The sequence below is a fragment of the Dichomitus squalens genome (genome assembly GCF_000275845.1).
Source record: "Dichomitus squalens LYAD-421 SS1 unplaced genomic scaffold DICSQscaffold_1, whole genome shotgun sequence".
NCBI classification, from domain to species: Eukaryota; Fungi; Basidiomycota; class Agaricomycetes; order Polyporales; family Polyporaceae; genus Dichomitus; species Dichomitus squalens.
The window spans coordinates 1,761,911-1,789,737 of NW_006766883.1; the positions used below are offsets into that span (position 1 = coordinate 1,761,911).

At 56.9% G+C, this 27,827-nt stretch overlaps 9 protein-coding genes across 9 annotated transcripts; 4 read left to right on the forward strand and 5 right to left on the reverse strand.

The window, feature by feature from the left end:
- Positions 1–1,908: 1,908 nt before the first annotated feature.
- On the forward strand, positions 1,909–4,031 carry DICSQDRAFT_76263 (uncharacterized protein). Its single transcript, XM_007360387.1, has 4 exons — positions 1,909–2,032; positions 2,089–2,177; positions 2,243–2,274; positions 2,328–4,031. Exons 1-4 carry the CDS (start codon positions 1,972–1,974, stop codon positions 3,862–3,864), a joined length of 1,719 nt encoding a protein of 572 aa, XP_007360449.1. The 5' UTR covers positions 1,909–1,971; the 3' UTR covers positions 3,865–4,031.
- A 215-nt stretch (positions 4,032–4,246) lies between these two features.
- DICSQDRAFT_95961 (uncharacterized protein) lies at positions 4,247–7,057 on the reverse strand. Its single transcript, XM_007360388.1, has 2 exons — positions 6,980–7,057; positions 4,247–6,928 (listed from the first exon to the last, which is right to left on the reverse strand). Exon 2 carries the CDS (start codon positions 6,877–6,879, stop codon positions 4,297–4,299), a length of 2,583 nt encoding a protein of 860 aa, XP_007360450.1. The 5' UTR covers positions 6,880–6,928; positions 6,980–7,057; the 3' UTR covers positions 4,247–4,296.
- A 1,694-nt stretch (positions 7,058–8,751) lies between these two features.
- DICSQDRAFT_151370 (acetyl-CoA synthetase-like protein) lies at positions 8,752–10,877 on the forward strand (the record flags this gene model as incomplete). The annotated part of the gene is made up of 3 exons (XM_007360389.1): positions 8,752–8,978; positions 9,045–9,473; positions 9,531–10,877. The coding sequence occupies 3 exons, from the start codon at positions 8,752–8,754 to the stop codon at positions 10,534–10,536; spliced, it is 1,662 nt and encodes a 553-aa protein (XP_007360451.1). The 3' UTR covers positions 10,537–10,877.
- Positions 10,878–10,924: 47 nt separating this feature from the next.
- DICSQDRAFT_164829 (uncharacterized protein) lies at positions 10,925–12,620 on the reverse strand (the record flags this gene model as incomplete). Its single annotated transcript, XM_007360390.1, has 8 exons — positions 10,925–11,230; positions 11,292–11,619; positions 11,689–11,767; positions 11,856–12,042; positions 12,104–12,164; positions 12,221–12,307; positions 12,366–12,400; positions 12,462–12,620. The coding sequence occupies 8 exons, from the start codon at positions 12,618–12,620 to the stop codon at positions 10,925–10,927; spliced, it is 1,242 nt and encodes a 413-aa protein (XP_007360452.1).
- Positions 12,621–13,156: 536 nt separating this feature from the next.
- Positions 13,157–13,883, forward strand: DICSQDRAFT_46629 (uncharacterized protein; the record flags this gene model as incomplete). Its single annotated transcript, XM_007359787.1, has 3 exons — positions 13,157–13,235; positions 13,375–13,655; positions 13,755–13,883. 3 exons carry the CDS (start codon positions 13,157–13,159, stop codon positions 13,881–13,883), a joined length of 489 nt encoding a protein of 162 aa, XP_007359849.1.
- A 405-nt stretch (positions 13,884–14,288) lies between these two features.
- On the reverse strand, positions 14,289–17,307 carry DICSQDRAFT_95970 (uncharacterized protein; the record flags this gene model as incomplete). The annotated part of the gene is made up of 3 exons (XM_007360391.1): positions 14,289–16,686; positions 16,744–16,977; positions 17,041–17,307. 3 exons carry the CDS (start codon positions 17,305–17,307, stop codon positions 14,734–14,736), a joined length of 2,454 nt encoding a protein of 817 aa, XP_007360453.1. The 3' UTR covers positions 14,289–14,733.
- A 483-nt stretch (positions 17,308–17,790) lies between these two features.
- On the forward strand, positions 17,791–18,947 carry DICSQDRAFT_142566 (uncharacterized protein; the record flags this gene model as incomplete). Its single annotated transcript, XM_007360392.1, has 2 exons — positions 17,791–17,809; positions 17,842–18,947. 2 exons carry the CDS (start codon positions 17,791–17,793, stop codon positions 18,945–18,947), a joined length of 1,125 nt encoding a protein of 374 aa, XP_007360454.1.
- Positions 18,948–19,983: 1,036 nt separating this feature from the next.
- On the reverse strand, positions 19,984–21,740 carry DICSQDRAFT_142567 (acetyl-CoA synthetase-like protein; the record flags this gene model as incomplete). Its single annotated transcript, XM_007360393.1, has 3 exons — positions 19,984–20,968; positions 21,038–21,460; positions 21,514–21,740. 3 exons carry the CDS (start codon positions 21,738–21,740, stop codon positions 19,984–19,986), a joined length of 1,635 nt encoding a protein of 544 aa, XP_007360455.1.
- Positions 21,741–24,733: 2,993 nt separating this feature from the next.
- DICSQDRAFT_95975 (uncharacterized protein) lies at positions 24,734–26,838 on the reverse strand. Its single transcript, XM_007360394.1, has 3 exons — positions 26,631–26,838; positions 26,264–26,577; positions 24,734–26,199 (listed from the first exon to the last, which is right to left on the reverse strand). The coding sequence occupies exons 1-3, from the start codon at positions 26,781–26,783 to the stop codon at positions 25,257–25,259; spliced, it is 1,410 nt and encodes a 469-aa protein (XP_007360456.1). The 5' UTR covers positions 26,784–26,838; the 3' UTR covers positions 24,734–25,256.
- Positions 26,839–27,827: the final 989 nt, after the last annotated feature.

Sequence of the window (27,827 nt, forward strand, 5' to 3'; positions counted from 1 at the left end):
CCCCATCAGTAAGTCTAAGGAAGCGACACGCACTATATGCAAACCGAGTATGGTCAGGACAAAGCACAATGCTTGCAGAGATACTGTCAACCGACGACGATCTGGGAGGCACAGACATCACGGCAAGACATTTGGGCGACGTCGCATCATGCCTGATATCCATGCGCCGCGCTAGAAGAGTGTAGGCCACACATAGCGTTCAAAAATCTGTAAGCATACATAGCCGACTTCGTATTCCGACCTCGTGATACCCCGGAGGAGATAAATGTGTCCAATACGGCTTCCTACCACGAATCCTAACCATGACCGACGGCGCTGGTCTTCGATGTGTTCGGATATGTTTCAAAACTGAGCGTTATGTTGTTCCCGAACGCTTTGTAAGATAGACCAATGTTGGACCACGACGCCTCCTCGCCAGGATCGATCCACTTTCCGAGGTCCGTGAGATGAGATGCTCAAGGCTCCGCGCCCGAGAGTGGCAAGCAGATGGAGACACAGCGAAGCAAACACAGGGTAACGAAGTGTCATAGTGACGCCACCTTGCAACGTCGGCATACCGCAGGGTTATCCGCCGAGGGGGCGGAGTGCTCGACGATCATCCTGCGAATCTCGTTGAGTGACGACGACAGCGCAAAGCGGAGAGTCTGTACAGGCAAAACCTTCTGACGTCACGTCGCCTTTGAACCCAACTCCGAGAGTATGTCAAAGGGTCCAGGGCCAGGCGGAGCTAGGCGACCGGGAACGAAGTTGCTTTCGTAGCTGTTCTTTTGAACCTTATCTGGTCTGCTTGAGCATGTTGCGGCAGCGCAGCATCATACCTCTCGAGATGACCCCGATGGTGGTCGGAACGGAAATACCAGGTAGTATGGTCTGGATACTCTCGCAAGACCGCCAGCAGAGATGCCTGTGGGTTGATTGATGGTGAGAAACTGCCTGAATCTTGTTCAGTTGGACAGTCCGCCCTTGACGGACGATCCTTTCTCCGCCGCATGACATGTGTGGAGGGTCAAAGTACGCTATCTTGTCGTACCTAGACCTATAATGAGCGCACCTTGCAATGAACAAAGCTGAGTGTGGATATCTATACGTGCCGAGGGACGCTGCAAAACATGACAAGACTTCAACAACATGGTGCATGGACGCGCATGGTATCGTACTAACTTGCCGGTGTGGTAGACGACGTCAAGTGGTCAGATCTGCGGACAACAAATGAGTGCCAGATAACGGGGTAATGACTGGAGAACGTGCTGGAACACCATTAGGGTGGGGCCTGTCGAGAGGTGGTAATCGGTCTTCATGCATCAAAGAAGTGTCGGGGAGACATCACAGATGGAGAGGGGTTCACGCGGCGGTACTGCTGCAATTCGGAATTCGTGTATGGAGACGCAGCCCCCAGCTTCCACGGAGAATCGGAGCAACGCAGCGTTCACACTCTGCATGTCATGCCTGGCAAACGAATTCCGAATAACGAATTCCGAATTCAAGTGACGTCTCGAGACACGCCGCATCTAAGCACTCCGCAGAGACAGAGGCCGAGATGCAGTCGAGTAAGCGTTGTTTGGTGGCACGATGTGCTCCGAGCGACGAAGGGATACAAGGCTACCAGGTCCTACTGAGCGGAAAGGGTCATGCTGAGCAGCTGAAAAGATCTGCTGTAGATCAAACATTGACAGATAAGAGAGGGGTGGATGCCAAGGAGGAGAGCTTGAGCTCAAAACCTGAGGCACTCGCTGCAGTCGTAGGCGCGAGATCTAGATTAGCAAGGCGCTTATGGATTATCTGGGGGTTGATAAAAGGGGAGATGGTCCTGGGCTATCTAATCAGTTAACCCACGACCAGGGATCTCCCCCGCGGCCGGATTCCCTGAGACCTCCCGCCATAAAACTTGCCCATCCTCTCGCCCTGATTCCCAGCACCCGCAACTCCCCTCTCACCAGTGCTAGTCGCGCGTCGTGTTTGACCAACGTCGCGATGAGTGCCGCAGCCGTCTCTCCCGAGACTGCCTCTTCATCAACTACACTCTGGGCTACCCGTGCGTGCACATCTTCACATGTGTTCCAACTACTTTCTCACATTCTTCGGACACAGCCTCTAAGGAATGGGTCATCCCAGCGAAGCCAAAGCCCGGACGGAAGCCCAAGAAGGACGTCGCTCCCGCTGTCCACGACGGTGCCGAGGTTCGTAAAGCCGAAACAGAGCCGGCGCTAATGTTCCGATACTTACCCGATGGTCGTGTCTGCAGGTCGATGCCAAAGGCCGACGCGTACAGAACAGGTATGCATCTCAGACCCCACGCACTACATTCAAGTCGTTGAAACATCTTTCAGGGCTGCGCAGCGTGCGTTCCGCGAGCGCAAGCAGTCGCAGCTTGCCGAGCTACAAGCTCGCGTGCAGCAATACGAGCAGGGAGAAATCGAGCGGAACGTCGCGCTACAAAACATCGCGAAGCGTTTGAAAGAGGAGAACGAGAAGCTTCGCAACGAGAACACCTTTCTCAAGGAGAAGATCGCTCAGTACGAGGCAGAGCGCTCTTCCGCCAAGAGGCCCCGAGACGAGTTCTCCCCGCGTCCGACCCACGATCGCTCTCAGTCCCCTGTGAAGAAGAGGTCCAGATCGTCTTTCGATGTCCTCACCAGCATCGTCCAGACACCATTCACACCCGTGGCATATGCCTCCTCTCCTTCCGCTATATCTTCAGCCGACTCGGATGCCCACTCCAGCTTCTCCCCCTTGCCATCATCGGCTCGTGACACGCAGCTCTTTTCTCAGAACTTTGGCTTCAACGGTATCTTTGAAATGGCTACGTCGGGTAAGACGAGCCTCTTTGAGCCGGGAGGTAGTCTCGATACCTTCGACTGTGGGTTCTGCAACGAGAACACCCCCTGCGTGTGTCGGGAGCTGGCTCTCCAACAGATCGCGGAGCGCATGTCGATCTCCTCTATGAAGCTGGAGAACACAGACCACAACACTGCGCCTATATCCGCACCGGTCACCGCCAGCCCACCTTCCATCCTCGACAACCTTCCAGCGTATCAGCCCCCCGTCCCCCTGCGGCGCCGGGCACGCAATCCCTCTCTGCAGCCCATATTCCCAATCGCCATTCCTACTCCCGAGACGCCGAAGCCTGAGGTCCCGTCCTGTACTGGAGACCCCTCGAACTGCGCTGCCTGTGCAGACGACGCGTTTGGCAAAGCGTTCTGTGCGGCCATCAGCCAGTCCGTCTCTTCCGCATCTCCTTGCAAGGATTGTCCTTGTCGATCGGAGAATGGAGGAGGGAGTTGCTCGACAGCAACGGGTAGCACTGGAGGTTGTTGTGGGAACCCTGCCTTGTGCGGGCGGTCCAACTCTGAGCCTGGAACGTCAACAGCAGCAGCTTCTTCAGCACCGGCCTCTGCCTCTTCAGCCCAGCTCACCTCCTCCCTCCTTATGTCCGAGGCATTCAGCACTACGGAGACGATGCCCTGCGATGCAGCATGGCGGCAGATCAAGAACCACCCGAACGCCGCCTTCACTGACCTCTCACTTCTCGCCGAAGTCGTCGCGCGCCGCTCCAAGTGTACGGGCCCTCGCGTCGAAATCTGTCCCGCGCCAGGCTCTGTCACTCCAGAGCGCAACCTATCACCGGGCGTCGGGCTCACGACAGCCTTCACTCAGCAGTTCGACACCCAGTCGATCATCCTGACGGACCCGCACGCGCAATACAATGAACGGCACCGGACGCGTGGCAATGGGACGTCGCCACCTCCAATGCTTGTTCCACAAGAGGTATTGGTGCAGTGCGGCCGCCAGAGGGTTCGAGAGGTGATGGCTGATGGAGTCCGTGACGCGCTACGTCTCCTTGATGCGAGGTTTGCTCAGCCGTAGCCTGGTTGTAGCAAGGTGTGTCAGCTCGGTAGCAGTGTGATGTGTACAAGCTCTACCTAGAGCTTTTTCGGAGAAAGTTTACGTACTAAGCTTATATCTTTTTGCTTTGCATCCCTTCATGTATTCTACTCTGCCCCCATGCATTTCCTCATAGAATCTGATACACCACATGGTTGATATCTGGCACTGGTTGCGTTGTTCTCCTGAATACGGCTCAAGCAGACCCCAAACTTAAGTACGTGGTCAGAAGCACATCTCGGAACCCCTTCGGAAGCCGCTCAGCGCTCTGGTTTTTGACCGAGTTTAGGTCCCTCATTGGAGAAGAGACTCCGGAGCCGTTTCGACCGGGTTCTACCGGCGTCAGCTAGCCACACCAGTCATCCGCGGCGATGTACATGGAGATTATACCCCCTTGGGATCATCATACTGGTGCTAACTCGTGGACACATTATGGACATGCCGTGCACTCTCCTCCACCGCCTCACTCCTTGGCCCTGTCTTGCCCCACTGCGACAAGTCTCGGAACATCCGACGAACCTCGTGCCGCTGCCTCCTCGTCAATCTCTCCGGTCTGTTCGCATTCCCTGCGTGAAGCGCACGGAAAGCGCGCGCAAGCTCTTTGAGCGGAGCTTCAGCGAGCGCGTCCGGGAAGGGGGCCACCTGCGTCCACAGCCGGAGGAGGACGCGTCTTGCCGTACCGTACTCTCTCTTGCGGAAGAACGCACTGACGAGCGCGTCGATTGCCGGCACGTCGGGGGTAATGCCCTCGGCAACCATGCTACGGAACGCCCTCATCGCCTCCTTCGGCCGAGCCAGACCCGCATACCCGGCGATGATGATGGTATACATCTTCACGTCTGGGAGTAGGCCGGCATCAGCCGCAGCGCGCATAACCTTTGTCGCACCCTTCAAGTTCCCCGCCGCGGCGTAGCCTTGCATTAGCGCGCCGTAATGGTATCGGTTTGGGCGAAAGCCGGACCTGACCATCAGGCGGAACTGCTCGTGGGCTGCTACGAGGTCGCGTTTGACGAGCGCGAAGTGCTTGATGCGCAAAGCAAACGTGACACGGTCGTTTCGCACATTGCGTGCGGATAGTGATTGCACGATTGGGCGAAGGAGGTTGTTGCCCCTGCGAAAATGGGAGAAGGTGATGCCAGCGGTAGGCTCGCAGCCGACGCCGGCGACGTCCGCTTCTGTCTGTCTGGGTGACGAGGCGGGAGTATCCTGGGAGCTGGACGACGTCAATGATCGAAGCTGCGACCAACCCCGCGGACGAGCCACGGCCTGTTCTCGCGACAGCAGCGTCTGAAGGAGGACGTGTAGATGACCCCGTGCTGGCACCACACCTCTGGATTTCAAAAGCCGTACAATCTTGATCAACTCCCCAGGCCGTGCGCGTCCCTGCAAGCCGGAGAGAACGATGGTGATCGTGGCAGCATTGGGATTGACCTTCATGATACGCATGATGTCAAGCACCACACTAAGTTCGCGTACTTGCAGTGTCTTCTTGAGACTGCGTAGCAAGGCGTTCAATAGGTGGATAGTTGGTGGGATAGGAGGAGGTATAGGAAATTCCGGCACAGTGGACGCCACAAACCCCAAGGACGTGAGGAGATCGAGGGCATCGGAGGCACCTCCAAGGGCACTAGCAACCACGTGAAGAGCGTCGTTGTGGAAGCCTGCGGTGGAGTATAAGCGTACCAGTGCAGCGGCTGTCTTGCTATCAGGCGACACTTGGGCAACACGCATTTGTTGGACAACATGCATAGCCCTTGTGAGGTCACCTTGGCGGGAGAGGTGGTCGAGTAAGATGTTGTAGGTGGAGACACTGATGAGGTTCCTTTGCGAAGCCGCCTGAGTCGACCGGAGGGAGGATGGCCGGGAAGCTGCCGAAGGTGTGGATGACCCAACTCTCTCGTCGTCGTCCTGGATGGAACTTGCCCCAAGGTCGTATGGACGGTCTCCAGAAGGCTGCGATACTGAGGAGAGAACTTCGGCAACACCGGAGGAGTCTTCGGCATCTAGCAAAAGCTGGACGAGACCGTTGAGAATCACAGCCGAGACCACCTCGTCTCCTGTGCCTATGGCAGCGAGTGCTCGCGCTTTGATGGAAGCGGTGAGTCCAAACGAACGGTACCCGAGCACGAGTATGGCACAGGTCTTCGCTGTCACAGGAAACCCAGCGGACTCCATGGCCCGTAGACCGGTGAGGGCGGCCGCTAAGTCGCAATTGCGGAGGTGCATTGCTACGAGAAGGTGATACGTCAACCGAGATGGATTGACGCGCTCCGTCTCGAACATCGCCAGAACGTCCTCCACCGGGACGTACCGCTGGTTCTCCATCCACGCTCGCAATCTCCAATTGAGGAGCTTGACGGTCGTATAACCGAGCCGCTGCCTTGCCAGTTTCACAATCCTGCGGACACCTCTCCATTCCTCTTGCTCCGCGAACTTCGCCGTTAGATACTGCCAGCTCCTCGGTGGACAACTGGCACCGATCTGTGTGGCGAGTTCCAAGACCCAAAGGGCTCGATCGGCAAGCCCCTGCTCGAGGAGGTACAGAGATATGGCGAACGCACGGGGGTGTCGGAGGTACATCACAAGGTCGAATGTACCTTGAGACTTTCGAAGGTCGGTTACGGTACAACGGGAAGGATATTGGACGAAGAGCTGGCCGATAGTTGATAGAACATCTGAAGGCGGCGCGAGGGATATCAACTCGTTTCCGTCGGTACCTCCCTCCTTCGGCTTGTCTAGACGAAGGACCGACTCCAAAGTCTTCTGTTGTACATGCCGTTGTGCCAAGTCCTCTGGAAGGACATTCGTGGGTTCGATGATGGACGCATGGGAGTGTTTCAGTTTGGGAGCTACAGCTGGCGGCCATAGAACGCCACGAGCGGAGTGGATGGGTTTCGCGATCACGCATAGGGGAAGTACGAGGGCACGACTTCTCTCGAGGAAGATGTGTGCGGCTTGAGACAGATGCCTGAAATCCCGGCCAACTCTCCAGGGCATGGACAGGCAGGACGACGGGACGGCGAGATCCCCGAGTCGCCGCCGTGAGCTGGACGCGTGTCAGGGAGTGATTGTCCGGGCAGAGATCTGACAGGCATACCTATGCACGGGAGAAGTGCTATGGCGCGAGAGGAGGGAAGTTGAGGGACATGCAAAGCGATGGGGGAGACGTCCGACGAGACTGAGGCCAACGCGCAGAACGGCGACCTCGACCTCGAATTTCGCGTCTCGCCTCGACCTCGGCGCTTGCCGGCCTCTCCCGGCACCCGTCCACGGTCCCCCCATCGCAATCAAGCCTCCACCTCCTAATACCATGACTGCCTGTCTACAGCTCAGCCATCTGCTTAACTTTGACTTGGTCATGCCGCATGGTTCACAGAAATGATTGCGCAACGCATCTACCGTCATGGACGCTGCCTTTTCTGTCTGCCGCACACAAGCAACCGATGTGCTCCTGCATCCCCGATGTGTACGTGCATTCCTCGCTACCTACGTCCCTACGATCGGAATACACTTTAATTACCGGGCTCTTGACAACGCACCCGAGTGTCTTGAATGCCGAACATGCTCTTCGCTTTGCTTCTCCCGACGCCGCCCGTTTTCCATTTCGTGCCACACCATCATCCGAGATGGAGTCCTAGGTCAGGCATCCATTCCCCCGCAATGTCGTATAGAACGATATTCCAGGACGCGTCTCGCTCCCACATAGCAGGTCCTTCATCCAACGCAGATTGGCTGCGACAGCCTTCCTTTACAAAGACATATAACATTGATGGACTACGTGCGTCATTTGCCGTGCCATCGTGTATGACGGGTGTGCGTGTGCATTGTGTCACTGCAAGGATGGATTCGGCACGAACATCTGAGCGAAAATCGTCCAGCGAGACGTTGAACGCAGCGGTGGTCCGAGGATACTGCCCGCGTTTACGGAACGACGTAGCGGGTTGACATGTCCCTGAGAATCACAGCTACTGTCCGTAAGTTAGGCCACAGCGTGGGATATGCTGCAAAGCACCTCTGATGATACCTACAACGCAGTATAATCTTGTTCCTTAGAGCCTGAATGGCCCAGGAACAGGAACGTTGACCGCATCCATGGGTGCCACGAGGAAGAGCTGTGTCCCAGGCGGTGCAGGCGGCCGCAAAGTTCACGGCGAACAGCTGACGACTACACTATGTGTAGAAAGCCTCGGGGACATGATACCAACCATACACATCCGAAGGTCGCACTGGAAGGGATCCGCTGGCGGCTGCCGCTGCTACATACATTTTGTCTGCCCGGTAACTCCGGAGGGACCTGCGTGTAGCGCAATCTTCGTCTCCACCTCAAGGGTAACTACTCATCACAATATTCTGGGCAAGTCGCTGGACCGCTGACTTTGTCATCCGTCACAGATTATGATCAATCGTGTCCTCCGCTCATACCGAGTGGATTGCGACATTTGCCTTCCACGGACCTCGTACTTGGATCATGACTCGTTCAGCGGCGCTGGCGGAGACAGAGGCTGTGGCACCCGCGCTGACTCGGCAAATCGCCATGACACTGCATTCCCATCGTACATTGTACCGTTTCTGTCCAGTTTCAGGACGGTGACAGATTCCCGGGAGTTGAGATCTTGCCCTGATCCCTCCACTTCCATCACTGGGGTCCGACACAGTGGTCCCTGTACGCCGCGCTAGTTTGTCGGAAACTCTTCCTGGTGGAGAGATTGCGCTGGCATTGGCTGTTCTATGCAGAGCGTTTGAGATTGACACCCGGCTACCTCCGCCATTCGGTCAAACATCATCATGGCTCAGTCATCTACCTATACACGTATGTGCGCCATATAAATATGCCAGTCACTCTCATCCTAGCACCCACACCAATTCCCCATGGCTTCATATCGGACTCATCTCACTGTGCTTGAGCAGACTGCTGCACGGTACCCTGACTCGCCAGTTTTCCGCATTCCGCGCATCGACTCGCGTTCCAACGAAATCCTTGAGTGGGACATTGTCACCTACAGCCAGTTTTGGCAAGATGTCGAACGGTTCGCAAGACATTGGACACAGAAGCTCACAAGTTGTGGAGTCGGCACTCGGTCTGTTGTTGGTTTATGGTATGACTCCGTTTCCTGCCATGGCGACTGTAGTCAACATCTGCTCACCTGGCTACATTCGAATAGGCTCGGTGGTGTCACCTACGTCGATGCCGTGCACATATACGGCATTGCTCGTGCAGGCTATATCCCGCAGTACTTCTCACTGCGCCTGCCGAACCCTGACATCATCTTCGAGTTACTGGAGAAGTCCAATGGCCGCGCCCTCATCTACGATTCCTCGTATGCTTCGACTTTGAGCCATGCGCCCGTACCTACCTTCGTCGCCATTGACGCACGAACATTACCGGATCCCGAGGTATCACTACCACCCAATCGAGCGAGCACCAATGGCGAGGACACCCTCATGATCTTCCACACGTCGGGTTCAACATCTGGTCGCCCGAAACTCGTGCCGGTCAGCTATTCTTGGTGGGACTTCATACTGGCTAAGATCCATGAGCACATGAAACCCAGCCCTGCTCGCAACGGTAGGCAAGATGTCACTGTCTGGATGTAAGTCGTTTCGTAACTGTACTCTTGACAATGCGTTGACCGTCCGTTGCGATCCAGGGGAAGCATGTGTCATTTCGGACAATCATTTATGCTCGCCGGCATGATCCAGCACGGGTCGTGCACGGTCCAATTCACCCAGCAGGCGTTCTCGTCCGATGAACTTGTCGACATGTTTCAACGATGCGGACTCTCCCGCATCAACATCTTCCCTACTTTCCTGAGCCAGCACCTGCGGAACTCGCGGCAAAGTCCCAAGCTCCTCGCGCTCCTGCAGAGCCTCGACAACATCTTGATCTCTGGTCTGATGATGTCGTCTGAGGACGAGGAGTGGGTGTACAGCAACGGGATCAAGCTGACGAATTGCTACGGGAACACTGAGGTCGGCTCCATGCTCGTTACCCCCGCCTCAGACCTGGACACCCCGGCTTCTTCGAACAGGACACGCGCCTTGACCCCCGTTCCCGGCTCCAATTACCTCTTCGTCCCCATCGACACGGAGGCCGACTCCACCGCCCACGCGGAGGCCGAGACCGTGTACGCCAACGCCAACGCACAGCTACTGGAGCTCATCGTGCACGCGGACTCGCCGGACTGCCCCGACCGCTCGCTGCGGCACGAGGATGGCCACTACCACACCGGCGACCTCTTCGTCGAGGTCTCCCCGGGACGATACGTCTACCGGGGCCGGAACGACGACTGGATCAAGAGCGAGAACTCGCTCCGCTGCGACACGAAGGCGATCGAAGACAACGTCCTCGCCACGTGCGGCGACCTCGTTGCGGCGTGCATCGTGACGGGCAATGGCAGGCCTTCTCCCGCGTTGTTTGTAGAGTCCGCGGACGCCGGTGCGGATCCCGAGAAGCTCAAGCGGGACATCATCCGCCGGATCAGGCCTTTCCATTCGCGACGGTACATGCACGAGCGCATCGTGTCACCGCAGTTCGTGCTCGCCGTGCCCCGGGGTACGCTCCCTCGTACGGCGACCAAGGGCAACATCCGTCGACGGGCCGTCGAGGAAGCGTTCAAGGCTGAGCTCGATTGCGTCTATGGTGTTGCGCGCTGAGGTCACATCTCGGGTCGACACTACTTCCTAACGAGTATTATTATCTATGGGCATCTCACAGCATTCGGCACATTCCCATCTCCATTCTTGCACTCCCTCCGTGATCTGTATCATTACCTCGAGGCACTAATCTCGCACCGCACTGTAGTACTAACACTCCCTACTGTACCTATCTGTAGCCTAATTCCGTGAATCCGTCGGAACTGGTTCCGGAGGAAGCTTGTTCTCGTACACACTATTGACATTATCGACTTTGTAGTCAGTATGCCACCTTCAATCTTTCCAAAATATGTTCTTAGTGCGCAAACCGGCAGACGGCCCTCAGTCCAGTAGATAGATCCTAATACAATGATACAATGATGAAACAAGCGGCGACTGGTGTGCAACACTACTCCGACAAGGACACTTCTTCCTCTAAGCGAACACCGCCGCTTCCGGCCTCCTGATCTATTCGATCGCCGGAGATGAGATCGTGCCCTTCTGCATTGCGAGAGTCCTCGAAACCCAAAGCCACGAAACTAGAAATGACGATGACAGCGCCGAAGATAACCTTGGCCTTCGCGGGCCGACTTAGGAGCCAGTCTCCCAAGACGGCCAGGGGCATCGTCAGGCTGAGCCCCACGGTGACAACTAGTGGCGTAGTCTTGAGCATCGCAATCACGTAGATGTAGTCAGACGACAATGTGATAACCATCTGTGATTGCCAGATGGAAGTAAGCATTGACGCAGCTGCGGCCGCAGTTCAGGGTACGTACGTTGACCAACAATGCCACTACCGCTTTGCTGGTAGACGGCAGTTGAAATGGCTCCACGCCCGTGAGATGCAGGACGACACCAATTGGCCAACAGGTCAGGATGTTGAATAGGCCGACGAAGCCGAAGAACAGCTGCATATCAATACGTGATTCGGACCGAATGCGCACTTTCAGCAACGTCACGTAAAGCGCGTAGAAGAGGGCCGACAGGAGCGCAAGTGCATCGCCTATGATGGGCATTGTTGGCAGGTCTAACAATCCCGTAGATGGTCCTGACGGCTGCGGCTGCGAGGAATCCGAGAGCGAGACCAAGACAACACCAATGAAGCTAGACGCAAAGTTCCCTTGAGCACATGCAAGCTGGCCACGAACATATGGCCGGGTCATCGCCACATACCTGGTGAACACGGCGCCAATCTTGACTAGTGTCAGACTCTCTACTTTGAAAACCCGCCCAATAGCTAGAGTGAAGAAGCCTAACCGGAGCCAAGTGAGCCGGAATTATAATTTCCGCATAAGCATCGGTCTGCATACTAGGATTGAGCCGGAAGCGCTCCTACTCACCGCTCATACTGGAAAGGATCGTTGCGCTCGCGACACTAGTGTAATCGAGCGACGCATTCACGGTCCAATTTGCGATGAACCATAGTAGACAGAACACAGCCGCAAGTTGGGCGGTCTCTTGGATGGTCAACGGTTGCGAGAATTTGTCCTCCCCAGCGCCGACTCCCGGGTCTAGGTATTGAGTATCCTACGCTCCGGTCGGCGGGCGAACGCGTAGGCGGCGATTGAGCACTGGGAATAGGACTCACCGAGACCTCCAATGTCTCCGCAGCATCGACGTGCGTTGGAAGCGGTGCATACGCTGCCGTCCTGAGCGCAATGGCTTGAGTAACATATTGATGGACAAACTGCGCAGAGCTACCCACCTACTCTGCCGGTTCTTGTCGAAAGCCCGACGAATGACAAAGGGAAGCAAGTAGAGTGCAAACGCACTGGTATTGAGGTATGTGACCCTAAGCAAACAACTAAGGGACTGTTCCAAGTACAGCTGAGAGGCGAGTCATGACATACAGGAAGGGCTTCTCATAACCTCCCTGGAATAGGTCCTGAGAGAAGTAGGGTATAATCAGACAACCCGATCTCAGTCACAACAACAACGATACGCACCTGTGTCACAAAGTTTGAGGTGGTCCAAAGAACGACAACACATAGCAGCAAGAATATGCCTATCACATAGTCCCTTCGGTTGGCGATCTGTGCACGGGCGCGTGACCTCGACTTCCCCCGGGAACGAGAGCGAGCTGGGGGAGTAAATGAGGTGTCCATTAACAGGCTAGGCCTTCGAGCATTGCCAGCGAGTCTGGAGGGAACAAAGAAGATAGTCAAGAGCAAGCGGTGGGAAGCCCAGCTACCTGCGAGTCGCTATCTGTGCGGTAGCCGAGCTTGCAACGCTCATGTCGCGGAGCACGTCATTTCCTTTCGTGGCCGCTCGATCAGCGTCAACTTGCCACAAATCTACCCGACCGTCTGCACATAGCACCTATCTTCTGCCCTTCATTCGGCATCTCGGTCTCGCGCTGTTCACCTTTAGCACAATTGAACGCAATGGTGAGCCTTGGCATGGATGCGCAGATAAGCAGCTCAATCTCGGAAGACAGCCCAAGGAAAAACGCAGACGCAGCGGCGCACATGAACGGTCCGTCAGGCTTCCCACCCAACGCGAGTTCGCCGTGCAGGACAACGCTGTGGAGCATGTCACAATTGGAGAACAGAGCGAACGCTCGGTGAGTAATCAGTACGAATCTTGGACTAGCGCAAATATCTGAGCTGGAGACAATCAGGCTCCAGAGATCCTCGCAGACATGGCTGCGGACGAAGAGCCTCGCCCAACGCTGAAGAAAAAGGAAAAGCAGGCTTTGAAACACCAGCTCTTCATCGAACGTAAGACCCCGCCCTTTCATCCCGTCCACCCCCACCCTTCGTACGCTATTACGCCTGCGCAACTTACTTTACTCCTCAACTTGCGGGATCTCGTGAGGCATCTGCTCTTGCAAGTAGCTGACATGACGCCTGCGCACAGGATTGGAACAGTCTCGGTCACCGTACTCAAAGTCGCATGAACGCCGATTGAAGCGCAAGGCGCGTGAGCAGGTCGCAGGCGGCATGAGCGAGATCAAGGCCGCAATCTCCGCCGTGGAAGACGATATCCCTGAAGCGGTACAGAATGCCAGTACTATCGGCGACGCCACTGAGGCGTCCGAAGGACAATCCAAGCCGAGGAAGGTCAGACCCAAGCCTGGCCAAATAGGTGAGGGGAAGGGCACCCCCTTGACCAAGAGTCAACGAAAACGCGCCCTGTACGTACTTCGTCTACGTCGCCTGGCAGGCAGCTTCATGATGGCACTTTAGCCTTGCATGCGGAGGAGGAGAAGCTCACGCCACGGGTTCTTTTGCAGACAGGTCGAACGGATGCGCATTCCCATGATTCTGGCAACGCCTGAATTCGCAGCAAATCCGTTCCAGACCATCCGCACACATGCACAGAACACGCTTCTCAAACACGAGCCCCCAGCAGCGTCTCCAGCTTGAAGCTAAACCTTCGGCCCGAAAACGCCAGCGTACCATGTGCGCACGCTCGCAGTACTGGAGCTTGGACGACGTGCCGGCACATCGAGGGCCACATCCCGCTTCCGACGACTTTGGGCGGCCTGCGCCGCAACTCGATCCGTGGATGTTGTCGTCCTGCTCAATTCCGCTTGTCATCGGCGACCTGTTTCATCCCCCTTTCCATTCGCTCATTCCATATGGTACATGTTGATGTCTCCCTCGGTCGGGATGGCGTCCGCGGACCTCGCAGGCAATTACCCCTGTGGCGCCGTACTTGCCGGTCCCGACGGCTAGTCAAAAGTTGGCTCTCGTGTACTGACGTCTTCGTGCTCATATTTGCGGCGACTTTCCATCATCACACACGCTTGTGGGTCGGGAAGCGGTATAGGCATGTATGTATTTTTTCTACACTAGGCAATGACGTTGTCGCATTGTATCATACGAGGGTATGGATGATGTGGAAAATATGAGCTAATGGCATAGTAATGCATAACTGAGGCCGTGAAAGCGTCAGATGCATATAACTTAGTGTCGCATGGGTCGATATCGAATGATGGTATAATATGCAAGTGGCGTCACCAGTGAAGACAATCCGAGAAAAGTAAAGTCGTGATCGTAAAATATCGTAACGATCGTGCGGCATAGCAGGACCCGAGCGTTCAAGGTCAAAGTACGCGCACCAGGTATGCTTGCAGCTTCCAAAGCCTATGCTGCGAACCGGGTTCACGGCAATCTAAACAAACTCACCTCCACCCGATCGTGACAACAGCAGAATTCCCCGTTTAGACACTAATGTCGCATCCGAAATACAGCTTCCCTTCTCTCCCCCCGTCTAGTCATCCTCGCCCTCGCCCTTGCTCATACCGGCGCTCCACACCGTGCTCCCACTTCCACTCCTCCGGCTGCTCCTACGGTCCCCGCTCCTGCGGACGATCTCCGTGAAGCCGCCTGAAGACCCCTTCGCGATTTGCTCGCTGAGCTGACGCTCATGCGCCTCCAAAGCCGCAATCGTGCTCTCCGCCTCCGCCTGCTCAAGGGCCTCCTGCGTGAGATTGGGGGTCGCCCCACCGGCAGGGGACGAGTGCATCGACACGTCCGAGTTCGTTCGCCGGAAGAATGAAAACCTGGAGGACGCGGTGGGGGTCATGGGTACTGCCGACCCGGGCGTGACCGTACTCGCCGTGATGGGTGTCCGCAAGGAGGGCTCGCCAGCGGGGGAAGAGTAGCTCTTGCCCAGCGAGGGCACCGCAGGCGACTCGGGCTTCTCGATGCCCATAAGCTTCATAGTCGCGTGCAGTCGCTCGCGCTCCCGGCGGTCCTCTTCGTCCTCTGTAGTCTCAAGCTTTCTGGCGTTGGTCACCACCGAGTTCGTGCCCGCCTTGAGAGTAAGAGGGCGTAAGTGAGGGTCCGGCTTCTTCTCTGCCTCCCCACCGAATAGGGAAAATCTACTCCAGTCAAAGGATAACGACCGACGTGAAGCACGCGTGGACATTGCGGGCGCTGGGGGACTGTTCCCGGCGGACTTGGCGACAGCCTGTGCGGCACGAATGTCGTCGAACGTGGTGAGGCGTTCCTGTGGAGGGGAGGCGGCGGTGGATGACGAAGATGAGAACGAGAAAATGGCGGATTGAGGGCGGCTCTTCTTCGGATGTTGACCTACCGTGGGGTTGGGGGATTTGGGAATGACATCGGCGAAGGTCGTAAACTTGGCAGACGGAGGAGGGGGAGACTTGTCGTAGTCCACAGCCAAAACGTGCTCGAACCCTTCCTGGGAGATAATGCGGTCGATGATCTTTGACGCGTAGAGCGACAGGGCCTTGTTTGCGTCCTTGAGGTTCTTGACTTCCGACCGAAGCACCTCGATGTCGTCCGGTGATCCAGTGATCTCCGCACCTTCGGACTTGGAGGAGACCTTGCGTTCTGAGTTCTTCCGGCCACGCTTGCCCTTCGGATTGATGACAGAACGATCGGTGTCCAGAGAGGCACGACCCTCCACGAGGTCCTTGTTCTCCGCACGTCCAAGTTCCGCAGCCAGATCCAAGCCAGGTCCAGTAATGGGGAGGTTGGCAAGCGACTCGCCGCGAGGTACAGGAGAGGAACGTGAGTTGGTAGACGTGGTACGCCTCCGTCCGCCGCGGCGAGGGTTGCCCCTGGCAGGAGACTCTGTATCCTTGCGTTCGCGCTCCAATTCGTCTTGCTGGAACTCGGGATCGAGGTCAGGCTCGGGCTCCGTACGCTCGTCGCGCTCATCGACCGGATCGAGGACGCTACGGCTGCTGGTATTCCTGCTGAGCAGACTCTCAGCATCACGATTGTCGTCGTCGTCACCAGCCTCAGAGCTATCGCTGGGTTCCGTAGCGGTAGCACCGCCCATGCGCAACACGTCGAACTGTCCGTTTAAAGTCTTCTCACGAAGGAGGATGTTGTACGACTCGTTCTCCTCCTGTAGTTCATTGTTCACCCGTTTGAGGTCGTGCAGTTGGGTCTGGAGAAGGGCGAGCGTGGACTGGAGGGAGTTGTATGACGTGGACAGGGTCGACAGTTCTAAGCGAAGGGCGGTCATCTCCGCAGGCTCCTGCTCCGGATCGCTGACGTCCTGCTTCGGCTCTTCTGCCTCGGCAGGCTGCTCCTCCACATCCGTCTCCGATTCGGCAATGGATACCACGGATGGAGACGTCAGGACGGGAGGAGGCTGCTTGCGTGCTTGTGTGAGTGATTGAATGCGCGACTTCAGATGTTGTTCATTGTCATAAAACGCTTGACGCTCGGCCTCAAAAGTTGCAGTCTATGCATGCATAGTCAATGTCACGAGTTTGATATATGAGGCCTACATGGCACAGACCTGTTCGTTATATCGACGCTGTATGTCGCGCTTCTCTTTCTCTAGGTCGCGGACCTGTGTCCGGAGTTTCTCGACAACTTCCATTCGAGCGGCCATCTCCTCCTCCATGCGACTCTGGTCTGCATAGAGCTCTTGGAGACGGGACTCTGCGGCATTGAGGGCCGAGGTGAGGTTGTCGTTCTCGGTCGTGAGTTGGGTGATGGTGGCATCCTTGTCTTGGATTTGGACAAGCAGCTATACCGAGACGCGTATAATTAGACAAGTAGACATGTATATAAGTTGAAGGATCTCACGTACCTTCTCCTTCCTATCCGTTTCCTCCTTAAGAGAGGCTGACAGAGACTCTCGTGTTTCGCCGCTCGCAGCAGACGGAGTCCCATTAACCTTCGCGGATTGCCGCCTGGCCACGGGGGAATTGAGAGATGCGGATGCACGTGCAGAGACCACCGACCGAGCAGTTGCACCCTTGGCGATAGAGGCGGAGGGAGGAGAGGCCGAGCTGTTAATGGTGGGTGGTGATCGTCGCGAAGCAGGCGTGGCTCGTGCAGGCGCGGTAGTGGCCATATGGAATATCGTTACAGAGACGGGTATTTTATACTCAAAGATTGGAGTCAAACAGCCCTTCCGCCGTGCTCTTGAGGTCGATGGCGGAGAGGAGGGAGGCGGTGAGTGTGCTGGCGATGTCGATGAAGGACGGTCGGTGAGGGCGGTCGTTAAGTCTATAACTGCCACTCTTGATTTGGACAGAAGATCAGCGCCTATTCCACGTGGCATCAGATCATGTAACACGCCACAACCGCGACGCGTTTCCGTCTTTGACTTTTGACTTGTTCCTCGACTGGACCTTGTCTCTACTGCGTCTCTCTGGCTGCTGCGAGTAGCTGCAGCCGCGCACGATAATGCACTGCGAGCTCAGTGCATCCGATATACTAGCGGAAATACAGACAGAATCTCTACAAACAGTACGCCGAGATCCATCCCCGCAGTCCCCCGGCTAACAGTCGGCTTCGCAGTTCCTGACGTCCGTAAGGCACGAGAGTAAGTGCAATGCATTCGGTCAGTCACCGTAGGCGTGACCGAAGGTTCTTACATCCTCAGCATCCTCCGCGGGGTCCACCTACATCCCTGCACTTGACAGACATTTATCTACGGCCAATGTTAGTCGCACCTCCCACGGTTGGCCTCTCAATCGAGGCGATGTCATTGAGGTCCAAGGGCCCGCGGCAAGCGGCAAGACGCAATTTCTTTGCCATATGTTGTTGACCTGTTTGATGCCTTCTCAACACCAAGGCATACATCTGGGCGGCTGGAGCAAAGCTGCAATACTTTTTGACACCGATGGGAAGTTCAGCACGTCCAGACTCCACGAACTCCTCGTCTCTCGATTGAGCCGTCTTTTGGGCCGGGACAGTCCCCATTACACAAATGTCACTATTGATCTGGAGGACCTCGCTACCCGATGTCTGGAGAATCTGCACATATTTCGCCCCACTTCGTCTGCCCAGCTCGCCATCACCCTCATACACCTTCCAAACTACCATGCAACCAACTCTCGCTTGCAGACCACCGAAATTGGCATTTTGGCTATCGACTCGCTGAGTGCATTCTACTGGAGAGATCGCTATTCCCTCGAGCAGCTTCGCGACGCAACGGACGGCTCCTCTCACGCCACACTCCCTCCCAATCCCCTGTACTACGTCGTAAAAGCGCTGCAAGAATTTCGTGCTTCTCACCGGCCGGTCATCCTCTTGTCTAACTGGGGCCTGAATGCGTTCTCCAAGCCGTCGGCTCCCGGGGAGCCGGAGTCGCCTTTCTATAGGCAGCATCTCCACCCATTCCCAGCCCCCTTCGAAGCCCACGGAGCCGCTGAGGCGATCTCGAACATCCAGAACTCACAGCGGGAACGCTCTGCCAGCGTCGACCCCTCTCGCGACAGCCCTGCAGGCCCCGCGCGTCGTCAAGCAGACGTGACCCGTCTGCCCCTCCACTACCACATCACCCTGCATCCAGCTCCCATCGACCCCTTCCCCGCGTCATACGCTCTCGCTGAGGCGATCGCCCAGGAACACATGCGCGCCGCGCTCGTGAACAAAGGCGAGATTCGGGGACTGCTCCGAACGCCCGGAAGTAGCGACGTCAGAGAGTTCGCGTTCCGAATTGGGGATAGGGAGATCTTCGTACATGAGCCGGAACGAACACCGTAATCGCGGCCGCGAGTGACAGCGAAGTGCTTCGTCATTGGATTTCGATGGGCGATCCGACGTCACCTTGTGGCAGGATGTTTGGCTGAATCGTCGTGGTATTGTATGCGGGCACGCAAGCTGCCGAGTCGGTGTGGTTGTCGGGGAAGGGTAGACATATCTTCGTTGTACAGAACTGAGAGGCCCACTCTTTGGTAGCCTGGTGCTTCGTGTCCTTCTGCCTGCGCCCTATGCCCTTGTACATCGTTCTTGGAACCCATCGGTTGCGCACGCTCCGAGCTACGCTTCAGCAGATTGCTATGTAGGTACAAAGGAGTTGTCCTGCTCGCAACACTGTCTCTCATTCACTTTGTTGTGCATACACATCTTCAGCAGGGGCCATGTCTTCAAAGTCAACACTAACCATGCTGAACAAGCTGACCACGCCTTGAACTAGCATGGGTTGGCAGTCATATTGAGTCATGATATGGATCTCACGCAACCCCCCACGAACTCCCAAAGGATATGTAGCTGGCAACGAGACAAACCACGACAGGTCCGCAGCGTTTGCACATTGGCACGGTTCAGGCGATCAGCTGGTGGATAGCTACCTTTCCTTCTCGCTGCGTATGCTAAGTATGAACTGCAGTCGGGCGCAGATACGTCTTCACTGATCTGAAAAATATTGTTATTGTTTCTCCAAGGATACCAATGCCAAGCTTGTACGCCGAAGTCGACGTTTCCAACGCTCGATCTCGGTGAAACTGGTCACACATTGGGCAATGAATAGTCTGACAAGAGACCTTGATTAGATTGAGAGACTTTTGACTACTAGTACAAGAAGTGTGGCATGAACAGCTGCAGAATGACGGAGAATAAATAAGACGAAAAGTGATGAGGAGTACAAGTTTGTAGGCCACTACAGAAACATGAGATACTACGATGAGTGCAAGATCGTAAACATTCGTACAGCCAGAGCAATAGGTTACGATAGGTTAGAGTGATACAGTAGAGCCGGAACTCAAGCGAAGTCAGTCAGTCAGAGCCGAGTCGGTAATCCCTAACAGGTCGCATATATCCTATCGAGCTCATCCCTGAACTTCTCCTCGACCGCCTTGCGACGGATGTTGCCCTTGGTCGCGGTGCGGGGGAGGGTACCGGCGGGGACGACCACCACGAACGCGGCGGACACGATCCGCTCGTGCACGTAGCGACGGGCGTGGAAGTGCCGCGTGCGGCGGATGATGTCGCGCTTGAGCTTCTCCGCGTCCAAGTCGCCCTTGGGCTCGACGAAGAGCGCGGGGGATGGGCGGCCGTTGCCGACTACGATGCAGGCGGCGACGATGTCGGCGCATGTCGCGAGCACGTTCTCCTCGATCGCCTTGGTGTCGCAGCGCAGGGCGGTCGCAGACTTGATCCAGTCGTCGTCGCGTCCGCGGGAGACGTACCGCCCTGGCGCGACCTCCAGGAACAGGTCGCCGGTGTGGTAGTGTCCGTCAGGGTGGCGCAGCGAGGGGTGAGGGCAGTCACCAGAGTGGGAGAGGATGACGAGCTCAAGCAGCCTCTGGTTGGCGTCTGCGTATCCCGTCTCCGACTTGCTTGTCTCGGCGTCGCGCTCGGTGGAGGGAGTAACGGGGCGGAACTCGTATGCGGTGCCCTCGATGACATGCAGGTGGGCGGCGTCCTTCCCCCTCCCACCGACGGAGAGCATCATCGCCCCGACCTCTGTGCTGCCGAAGCAGTTCTTGATGAGGATGCCATTGGCGTATGCCCACGCTTCCTCCTCGGCAGCGAGAGGTAGCCCAGTGTACAGAAGCTCGTCGAGGGACTTGAGGGCAGCAAGAAGGGCGGGATTTGAGCGTGCGTTGCGGAGATGGGTGCCGAGGAAGGACGCGAACTGGTTCAGGCGGTTCAGACCGCAGCGGCGGATCATGTCCAGGAGCTCAACCGAAGAGAAGGGGAGCTGCGTGGGCTGGACAGTGCACGAGCCGTGCTGGAGGAAGCCCATGAGCATGAACGTCTGCCCGATGTGGGACATCGACCCTCTGTGATCCCAACAAGCGTCAATGCCAGTACGGGATGAGACTTGAAACAGTTCTCTGAAGGCAACTCACATCCAGACGGTGACATCTTGCCTTTCTGAGCTGCGAGGGCGAGTGACGTGCGCCGCTTTCTGGACGGTGGCATTCACCCAGTCCGCAGTGCAAGGGACGAGCTTGGGGCTGCCAGAGGTAGACCCCGAGGTGTGGTAGATCATGACAATCTCATCGCCGTTTGACGGCACCCAGAGAGGTGGCAGAACTGCGTCACTGACGTCTATCGAGCGGATGTCGACAGCAAGCTCGGCGGGTATGGGGCAGTTGACGACAATGGATGCAAAGGCAGGATCGAATACCAACGCCTGTGCGCCGGCTCGGTGGAGGAGCTCGTAGACCACGTCAGGGCTTGGCAGCCGAAGGGAGAAGAGCTGCGGGATATACCCTGCCCTTGCAATGCCGTAGACGTGGAGGACGTCCAGGTACGTTGTGCCGCCAAGCCTGCGGAGATGGTTAGTTGGGTTGCGCCCGCAGCGGAATCGTCATAGACTGACCAGAGACCAACTATGGAACGGCTTGGAAGCCCGTGCGCAGAGAGCGTGCGAGCCCAGTGTCGTGCAGACCGTTCGACGTCGAGAAGGAACTGCTCGTAAGAGACAGAGACCCATTCCTCGACGACAGTCTTGTCGATAGCAGACGATCGGGGAAGCTTGAAAGCAGGAGAGGAGGAGTAGAGTGCAGCTGACTGCTCGAGAACCGTGAGGTGGGTCCTGTAGCTCATTGTGAGTCGGGTTGTTGTCTGAGGGGCTGGTGTTCTATCCAAACGACTCATAGTTGTACGCACCTTTATAGGGAAGGATGGGATACGGGCACACCACCAGAGTGCAAGAGCTATGCGAGGCGGTATACGTGTCAGACGAAACAGTCGAAACGTCAGTCCGTTCGATATGGGAGTTCCGCTGGTAAATTGGACAGACGGCCAGACAGGGACGTCGGGCGGAGGTGATGACGGTGTCGGATTTGTGCTGTGCACGCCCTCACATCCGGCGGAAGCTCATTCAGTACAATTTAGGGCAGAGAAATTATTGCGGCTATCAGTGGAGAGGTAGAAGAGCGTCTCATGGGCCGGCTCCGCGTACTAGAGAATGCCATTAGCATTCCGGATCGGAGGACGAGGGAGGAATAGAAGACACTTGCCCCGCAGGAATCAGGTACAGGTAATGGGAGAAGCAAGCACCTGAGATCTCATCTGAAAGCCGCCCCCGCTAGTGGATTGACAGCGCTTGGCGAACGAGAATGCCACACAGCCTGACAGTCATTGCTCAATAAACCGTGACTCTTGATGTTGACGGGTTGGGTACAGGTCTCTTCGACGTTGAGGCTGCCGGTGGCATGACTAGGGATGTCATCCCAGTTATGACTCGTTGACTACTGCCATCTGGGACCGTGCTGTCTCACGCAAAGACAAGGAGGGGGCTGGTCGAAAGTCAGGAGCTGGAGGATGGCTGGATGGCGGAGTGTTGGGAACCCGATCGGTCGACTGCCCTGATCTGAACACGGATCGTGGCTGATGCCGATCAGGAGATGGGGAGGGCGATCGCGCTTGGGAGTCGCCTCGGACTGAACGCTTCTCTTCAGTGCTCTCTGTCCAGACTCCGGCGGTTTCTGCCAGCGCTCGCACGTTGCATGCTTCTCTGAACATTCTTCGGCGAGAGCGCGCGCAATTTGACGAGCGGAAGCTCGGTGAATCCGTTCCAGCCTGTGTTGCGGCCTCTCCACGATGCTCGCCACGGCACCAGTTTGGACATACGCTGCCCATCCTTCGCGCAGCCCCCGACTCTGCGTCCATCCCGACCCGACAGCGTCGGGAGGCTGCCCATGTCAGCGCGCCGGGCGATGTTCGTACGCTACGGTCGGGACGCCAGCCAACTTGTGCAGGCCCGGTATTCGGGACCCGGCACAACACCCACTGCCGGAGGATCGTTCCACGCAAAAGAATGTGACGCGCACAGGTAGGGCGCACAGAGCAGGTATGTTTCTATATACATGTATGTACGTACGACATGCATCTGCATGACCGACGACTGCTAATGTATCTCTTATCTCGGTATGTCCCAACAAATGTGGCGCACTGGCCTCTGGCTGACCTTACTTTCCAGGATTCAGCGGGTGGTTGCTGTGTCTATGACGGCTTTCGAGCCCTTTACTATTGCTTCATCATCTATGCGACCCATTCTCCAATGAAACAATAGGGGTAGTCAAAGATGGCGGTTCGGAGGACGGTTCGTCGAGCGATTCTGCAGCGATTCTGTCAAAGGGAATCGTCCTGGATTCGTGTGGGCACTTTGACCACCCCACGTTTCTACGGGTCGATTCCAGGGCAGATTCTTGAGTCGGTCAGGCCTTCGGGCGTCTGTGATATCAAAATCAGGTAATCCTCGCGTGATGGTTCCTCTCCGCGTGCCGCGTTGCTCTTCCCCCTACTATGCTTCGTTACAGCTCTTGGGACCTCAGAGAAAATATATCCATTTCATCAACAAGACACACGGCGCACTTGATTCCCGGTCTTCGTGCCAGAGCCAGCAGAAGGTTGCCAAGTGAGACGGCCAGACTTTTTGAAAGTAGGGTTTTCGGTCTGATCGGACATTTCAAGGTGGAGGGAATCTGTAGACCGGCAATTCTGATAAAAGTAGAGAAGCGGCAAGCTTGCAGTAGGGCCATGGTCGCTCGTAAGACGTGCTAAGACAAACCCCAAAAAAATTTGGACATATAACCTATTTTAAGAGGGCTTATCCGAGGTTGGGCTGAGGGAATCGAGTGCAGAGAATCGCGATTCGGGTGGGCGGTGCTCCTCCAGACTCGCACCGGCGATTCGACGCGATTCTGCCAGAATCGCGGATTCCCCCCTTCTCGAATCGTCTCCCGAATCGTTCCCTCGAATCGTCCACCGAATCGCCATCTTTGACTACCCCTAATGATTCACGCTGGACCTACTCTGTTCGACAAGTCTCTTCTGTCATCCCTGGACGCTATGCAGGCACGGCGGGAAAACCACCCTCCCCGTGTCGATAGTCTCAACGTCTCTGATGAACGGTCAGAGCTCAACTCCCCGATTATTACTCACGTCGCACCTTTTGGGGCCCATCTACTCCATGAAGGACGGATGCCATCTTTCTTCCTCCCTGCGACGCGTCAGAGTCCCTGATTTGCGTTCCTCGACGTCTCCGAGGAACAGTTCCCTGTCGTCCGTGTCTCTAGCCTCTTCACGAACACGAACACGAACACGAAGCTGTCGATCCTTCGGGTCCTCCTATTCCCCATCGCGAAGCTGTCCTGCAACAACCATCGCTCCCCATGCCTCGCCAGTCTCGTGGTATGATTTATCATCGTACATCGAGCTCCGCACGCACTATATCACAAAACCACGGCCTGCCCTGACATGCCGGCTCTGAACCGACGTGGTTCTTGCTCCCACTTGCACAGTAGAAGCGGGCGCGCCCCGCTGGAGCCAGGCGCGTGCAATAAACGTCTCTTCGTTGGCGACAACACGAAAGCGCGGCGGGGTAATCGACACTGACGTCGAGCGGCCCGGGGGGTCTACCAACGCCCTTCATTCATTTCCGTCTGATTGCGCACCCTGCCTTCCTATCGTGAGTCATCCGTTCTCGCTGACAGTGTATCATCCCGACCACAGACCGACCACAGCCCGTGTCGTGAACCACTTGATCCGTATTAGGAAACATACCACAGCCCACTGCGCGCGCCCATGAACAGAATTCTCTCGAAGAACGCCGAGTGGTCATTTCCCTTGTTTTAGTGCACAACCGGTGGTGCATATAGAGAGCCCCCAGGGCTTCTTGTCCGCAAACCCGCCCCTTGCCCTATCCCACACTCGGTGGCTTTGTTCCTGTTCCACACAATGCGAGTTCCTGGGCGGTGATCATCCAACAGAGAAGTCACCCCCAAACGCAGCTCGTGAGGCAATCTCATGACCAGCGGACTTCGCACACGATCTGGTCTGGTGAGCGAAGGTACGGGTGAGGGATGTCTATATCTGCGGAGCCTATCGCGCACTGAATATGGTACATAGAGTTACAGGGCCAGTCGGTATCAACAAACAGATAATGATAGAAGTAAAACAGGCCTCGAAGCCTCGACCAGCCCGAGGAGGGGTATATCACAACATCGGTGCCTCGAGCACACACGGTGTGCCAGGCCCAACGCCCATAAGAATAAGAGGGTCAAGGACCCGGAGAACGCAATGCACCCGCTCGTCCGTCGCTCGCCCGCATACAGTTCACGCCTGGGTCTGGCCATGCGTCGTCTCAGTCTGTCCAGCTGGAACAGCCGCCGGGGCGCTCGCGCTCTCGCGAGTGGCGTTAGCCGCCGCCTTCTCCGCCGACAGGCTCTCCGACTCGGCCTCCTTGGACGTGGCGCCCAGGCGCAGGTCGCGGCAGTACTCGCGCAGGCGCCGCACGGCGTCCGCGCTCTCGCCAGAAAGCTCCTCCGCGACGCGCGACTTGGTCGATTGGACGCCGATGTCGAGCGCGTCCGCGAGGTCGTTCACGGTGCTGACCGTGATCTCGCTCAGGTGCTGGTAGAAGCCTGTCTGGCCGCGCTGCACGCGGAGGTTGAGGAAGTCCTCGAGCGCGGAGCACATGTCCACCACGTCGTCCTTGTGGCACTCGACCGAGAGACTCTCCACGGGGGAGTCCGAGAGGGTCGCGAGCGTGTCGACGACGTTCTCGACGGGGAAGAGGGGCGTGAGGTGGACCTTGCGGAGCTTCTTGAGCGGGCGCGGGGTGTCGGGCTTGGCGTGGGCGAACGTCTGCGGCGTGAGCGCGGTGTTGAGCGCGCACTCGTCCACGGTGTGGCCGATGGTGCCCATGATGCGCTCGGTGCAGATGCGGTTGTAGTCATGCGATTCGTGGTAGCAGCTCCCCAAGTCCAAGATCTCAAGCGAACACGCAACGGGTGTGGTGGCCCAGTGGGGGTCGCCGAGGTGGGTATCGCGGATACGAAGGCTCTTAAGGACGGGGAGGCGGAGGAGAGAGGGGAGGCGCAGCTCGTGTCCGAGCACGGGGTGGTCGGGGATGTCGTCGTCTCCTCTGACGACCGGAACGAAGGGGCGAGCACCGACGAGGTCGGGGGCATGGAGTGCCGAGCGGGTGACACGGTCGAGCGAGAGGTGGCGGAGGTTGGGGACGGAGGCAGCGATGGAGACAATGAGCCGCTCGCTCCTGTGCGCCGATATGCCGCTGGTCAGTGGACGCCGTCAAACAAAGAGTGACAGGGAGAACGTACAGAGGGAAGCGTGCCTCATCGCCGCAGTGATCGATGCACAACGAATCCAGCGCGGACAGCTCTTCGAAGCAGGGTATCACAGCCTTTGCCAAAGACGCGGCCAGGCTCAGCGTCAGCTGCTCCACCTGCGTGCAGTATGGCAGCACCTCGGTGAGCGCGTCCGTAACACGGATGGGCGGCGACGATGGGCTGGCTTTCTGCTGCGCCTTGGCCCGTTTGGTGCAGATGGTCAGTTGGCGGATGTGTCGGTTGTAAGATTTTGGGACAGAGATCGCATATTGGTGGAGCGCTTCAGCGCTTCTGATGTTGACGCACTGTGAGATGTGAGCTATACTGTACGCAGCGAGGAGAATACGATAGGACTTACACGGAAGAGAGCGGGCACAGAAAGCTGGTAACACTCATGACTGACTTTCGAAAACGCATGAACATCGTGAAGATCGAGTTGATCGACGATGGAGAGCTTCATCTCTGCTGGAAGGACAGTCCAGCAAGCACTGGGGATGGCGGTGGAGGACATGATGGGCTCGTGAGAGACAGAGCAAGGCTGGAGTAGAGGGCTTCAGGGCTGGAGGAGGGCTTTGGTGATGATGAGAGGAACGGATGAGGAGGCTGCAGCCTTATAGTGTTTGGAGAACTAAGCGAACCACCGAAGAGGTCGGAGTGCACGTTGTTTGCAGAAATCCGGCATCACGGACCTAAGCGCTGCTGCACGCCCCTTCCCGCGCGTCCACCCCCTCGAGCCCATCTTGACAATACTCCGCCTGCTTATTTTCTCTCCGATGTGCCCTCGCAGACGCTTCTCTGACATCTCGCCATCAAGCTCCTGCTCTGCGCCAGCGCCAGCCTCCTGCCTCCTACTCCCGTTCCTCCCCTCCTGGCCCTGCCATCATCGTCAGTGTCCCTTTGGACGCCGCATGTCCCGCCGGATATCCGACAGAAACAGATCCGCCACCGGGACGACAATCCCGCGTGCGTGCCACTATCTGGGACGGTGCGTATCGTGGCGAGCCCTGTGCGCTAATCCATATGCGGCCATGATCATCCTCAACTGTACGTCTCCTTGGTCGACGGAACAGGGCTCAGCCCAATCAAAGCCTATGCTCCGGCCATCCCATCCCCAACTCCCTGCTACGGAAGCCCATAGATCCCAAGGCGGCTGCTCGCGAGGCCTCATCGGAGTGTACTGGTTCGTCGCCAACGCCTCCTTGCCTGCGTGTTCCGATGACCGCTCGCGGGCGTCCTACGCGTTCCATCACCACGGCCTCTACACATCCTCCGGCTTGTGTATCCCATCGCGTGCAGTCCATCAAGTTTCCTGCACACATTGACAGATGCATATCGCGATGTGGGCCATCCGCGGCTGTCGGGTAGCCTATCGACCAGGGCGTCCTCCCTCAGTCACCGGAATGGTATCTTCCCGCTCCCATGTATCACGGCTGTCTCCTGGAAGACGGCTGGTAAATCCTTCCTACATTGTCAGCTTCCCGGCGTAGTAGGCTCGGTGCATGCGTTCGCCATGCCTGTGGCTCGTGGACCCGCCGGTAACGGTCTCTAGTCCGCG

Bases quoted from the DNA above. Each gene is read 5' to 3' on its own strand.
- DICSQDRAFT_76263 (XM_007360387.1), top strand. From the start codon at position 1,972: ATGAGTGCCGCAGCCGTCTCTCCCGAGACTGCCTCTTCATCAACTACA. The intron at 2,033-2,088 runs GTGCGTGCACAT...CTTCGGACACAG, and splicing joins AACTACACTCTGGGCTACCC to CCTCTAAGGAATGGGTCATC. The intron at 2,178-2,242 runs GTTCGTAAAGCC...TCGTGTCTGCAG, and splicing joins CTGTCCACGACGGTGCCGAG to GTCGATGCCAAAGGCCGACG.
- DICSQDRAFT_95961 (XM_007360388.1), bottom strand. From the start codon at position 6,879: ATGCCCTGGAGAGTTGGCCGGGATTTCAGGCATCTGTCTCAAGCCGCA.
- DICSQDRAFT_95975 (XM_007360394.1), bottom strand. From the start codon at position 26,783: ATGTCCTCCACCGCCATCCCCAGTGCTTGCTGGACTGTCCTTCCAGCA. The intron at 26,578-26,630 runs GTAAGTCCTATC...CACATCTCACAG, and splicing joins CTGTGCCCGCTCTCTTCCGT to TGCGTCAACATCAGAAGCGC. The intron at 26,200-26,263 runs GTACGTTCTCCC...ATCGGCGCACAG, and splicing joins GATGAGGCACGCTTCCCTCT to GAGCGAGCGGCTCATTGTCT.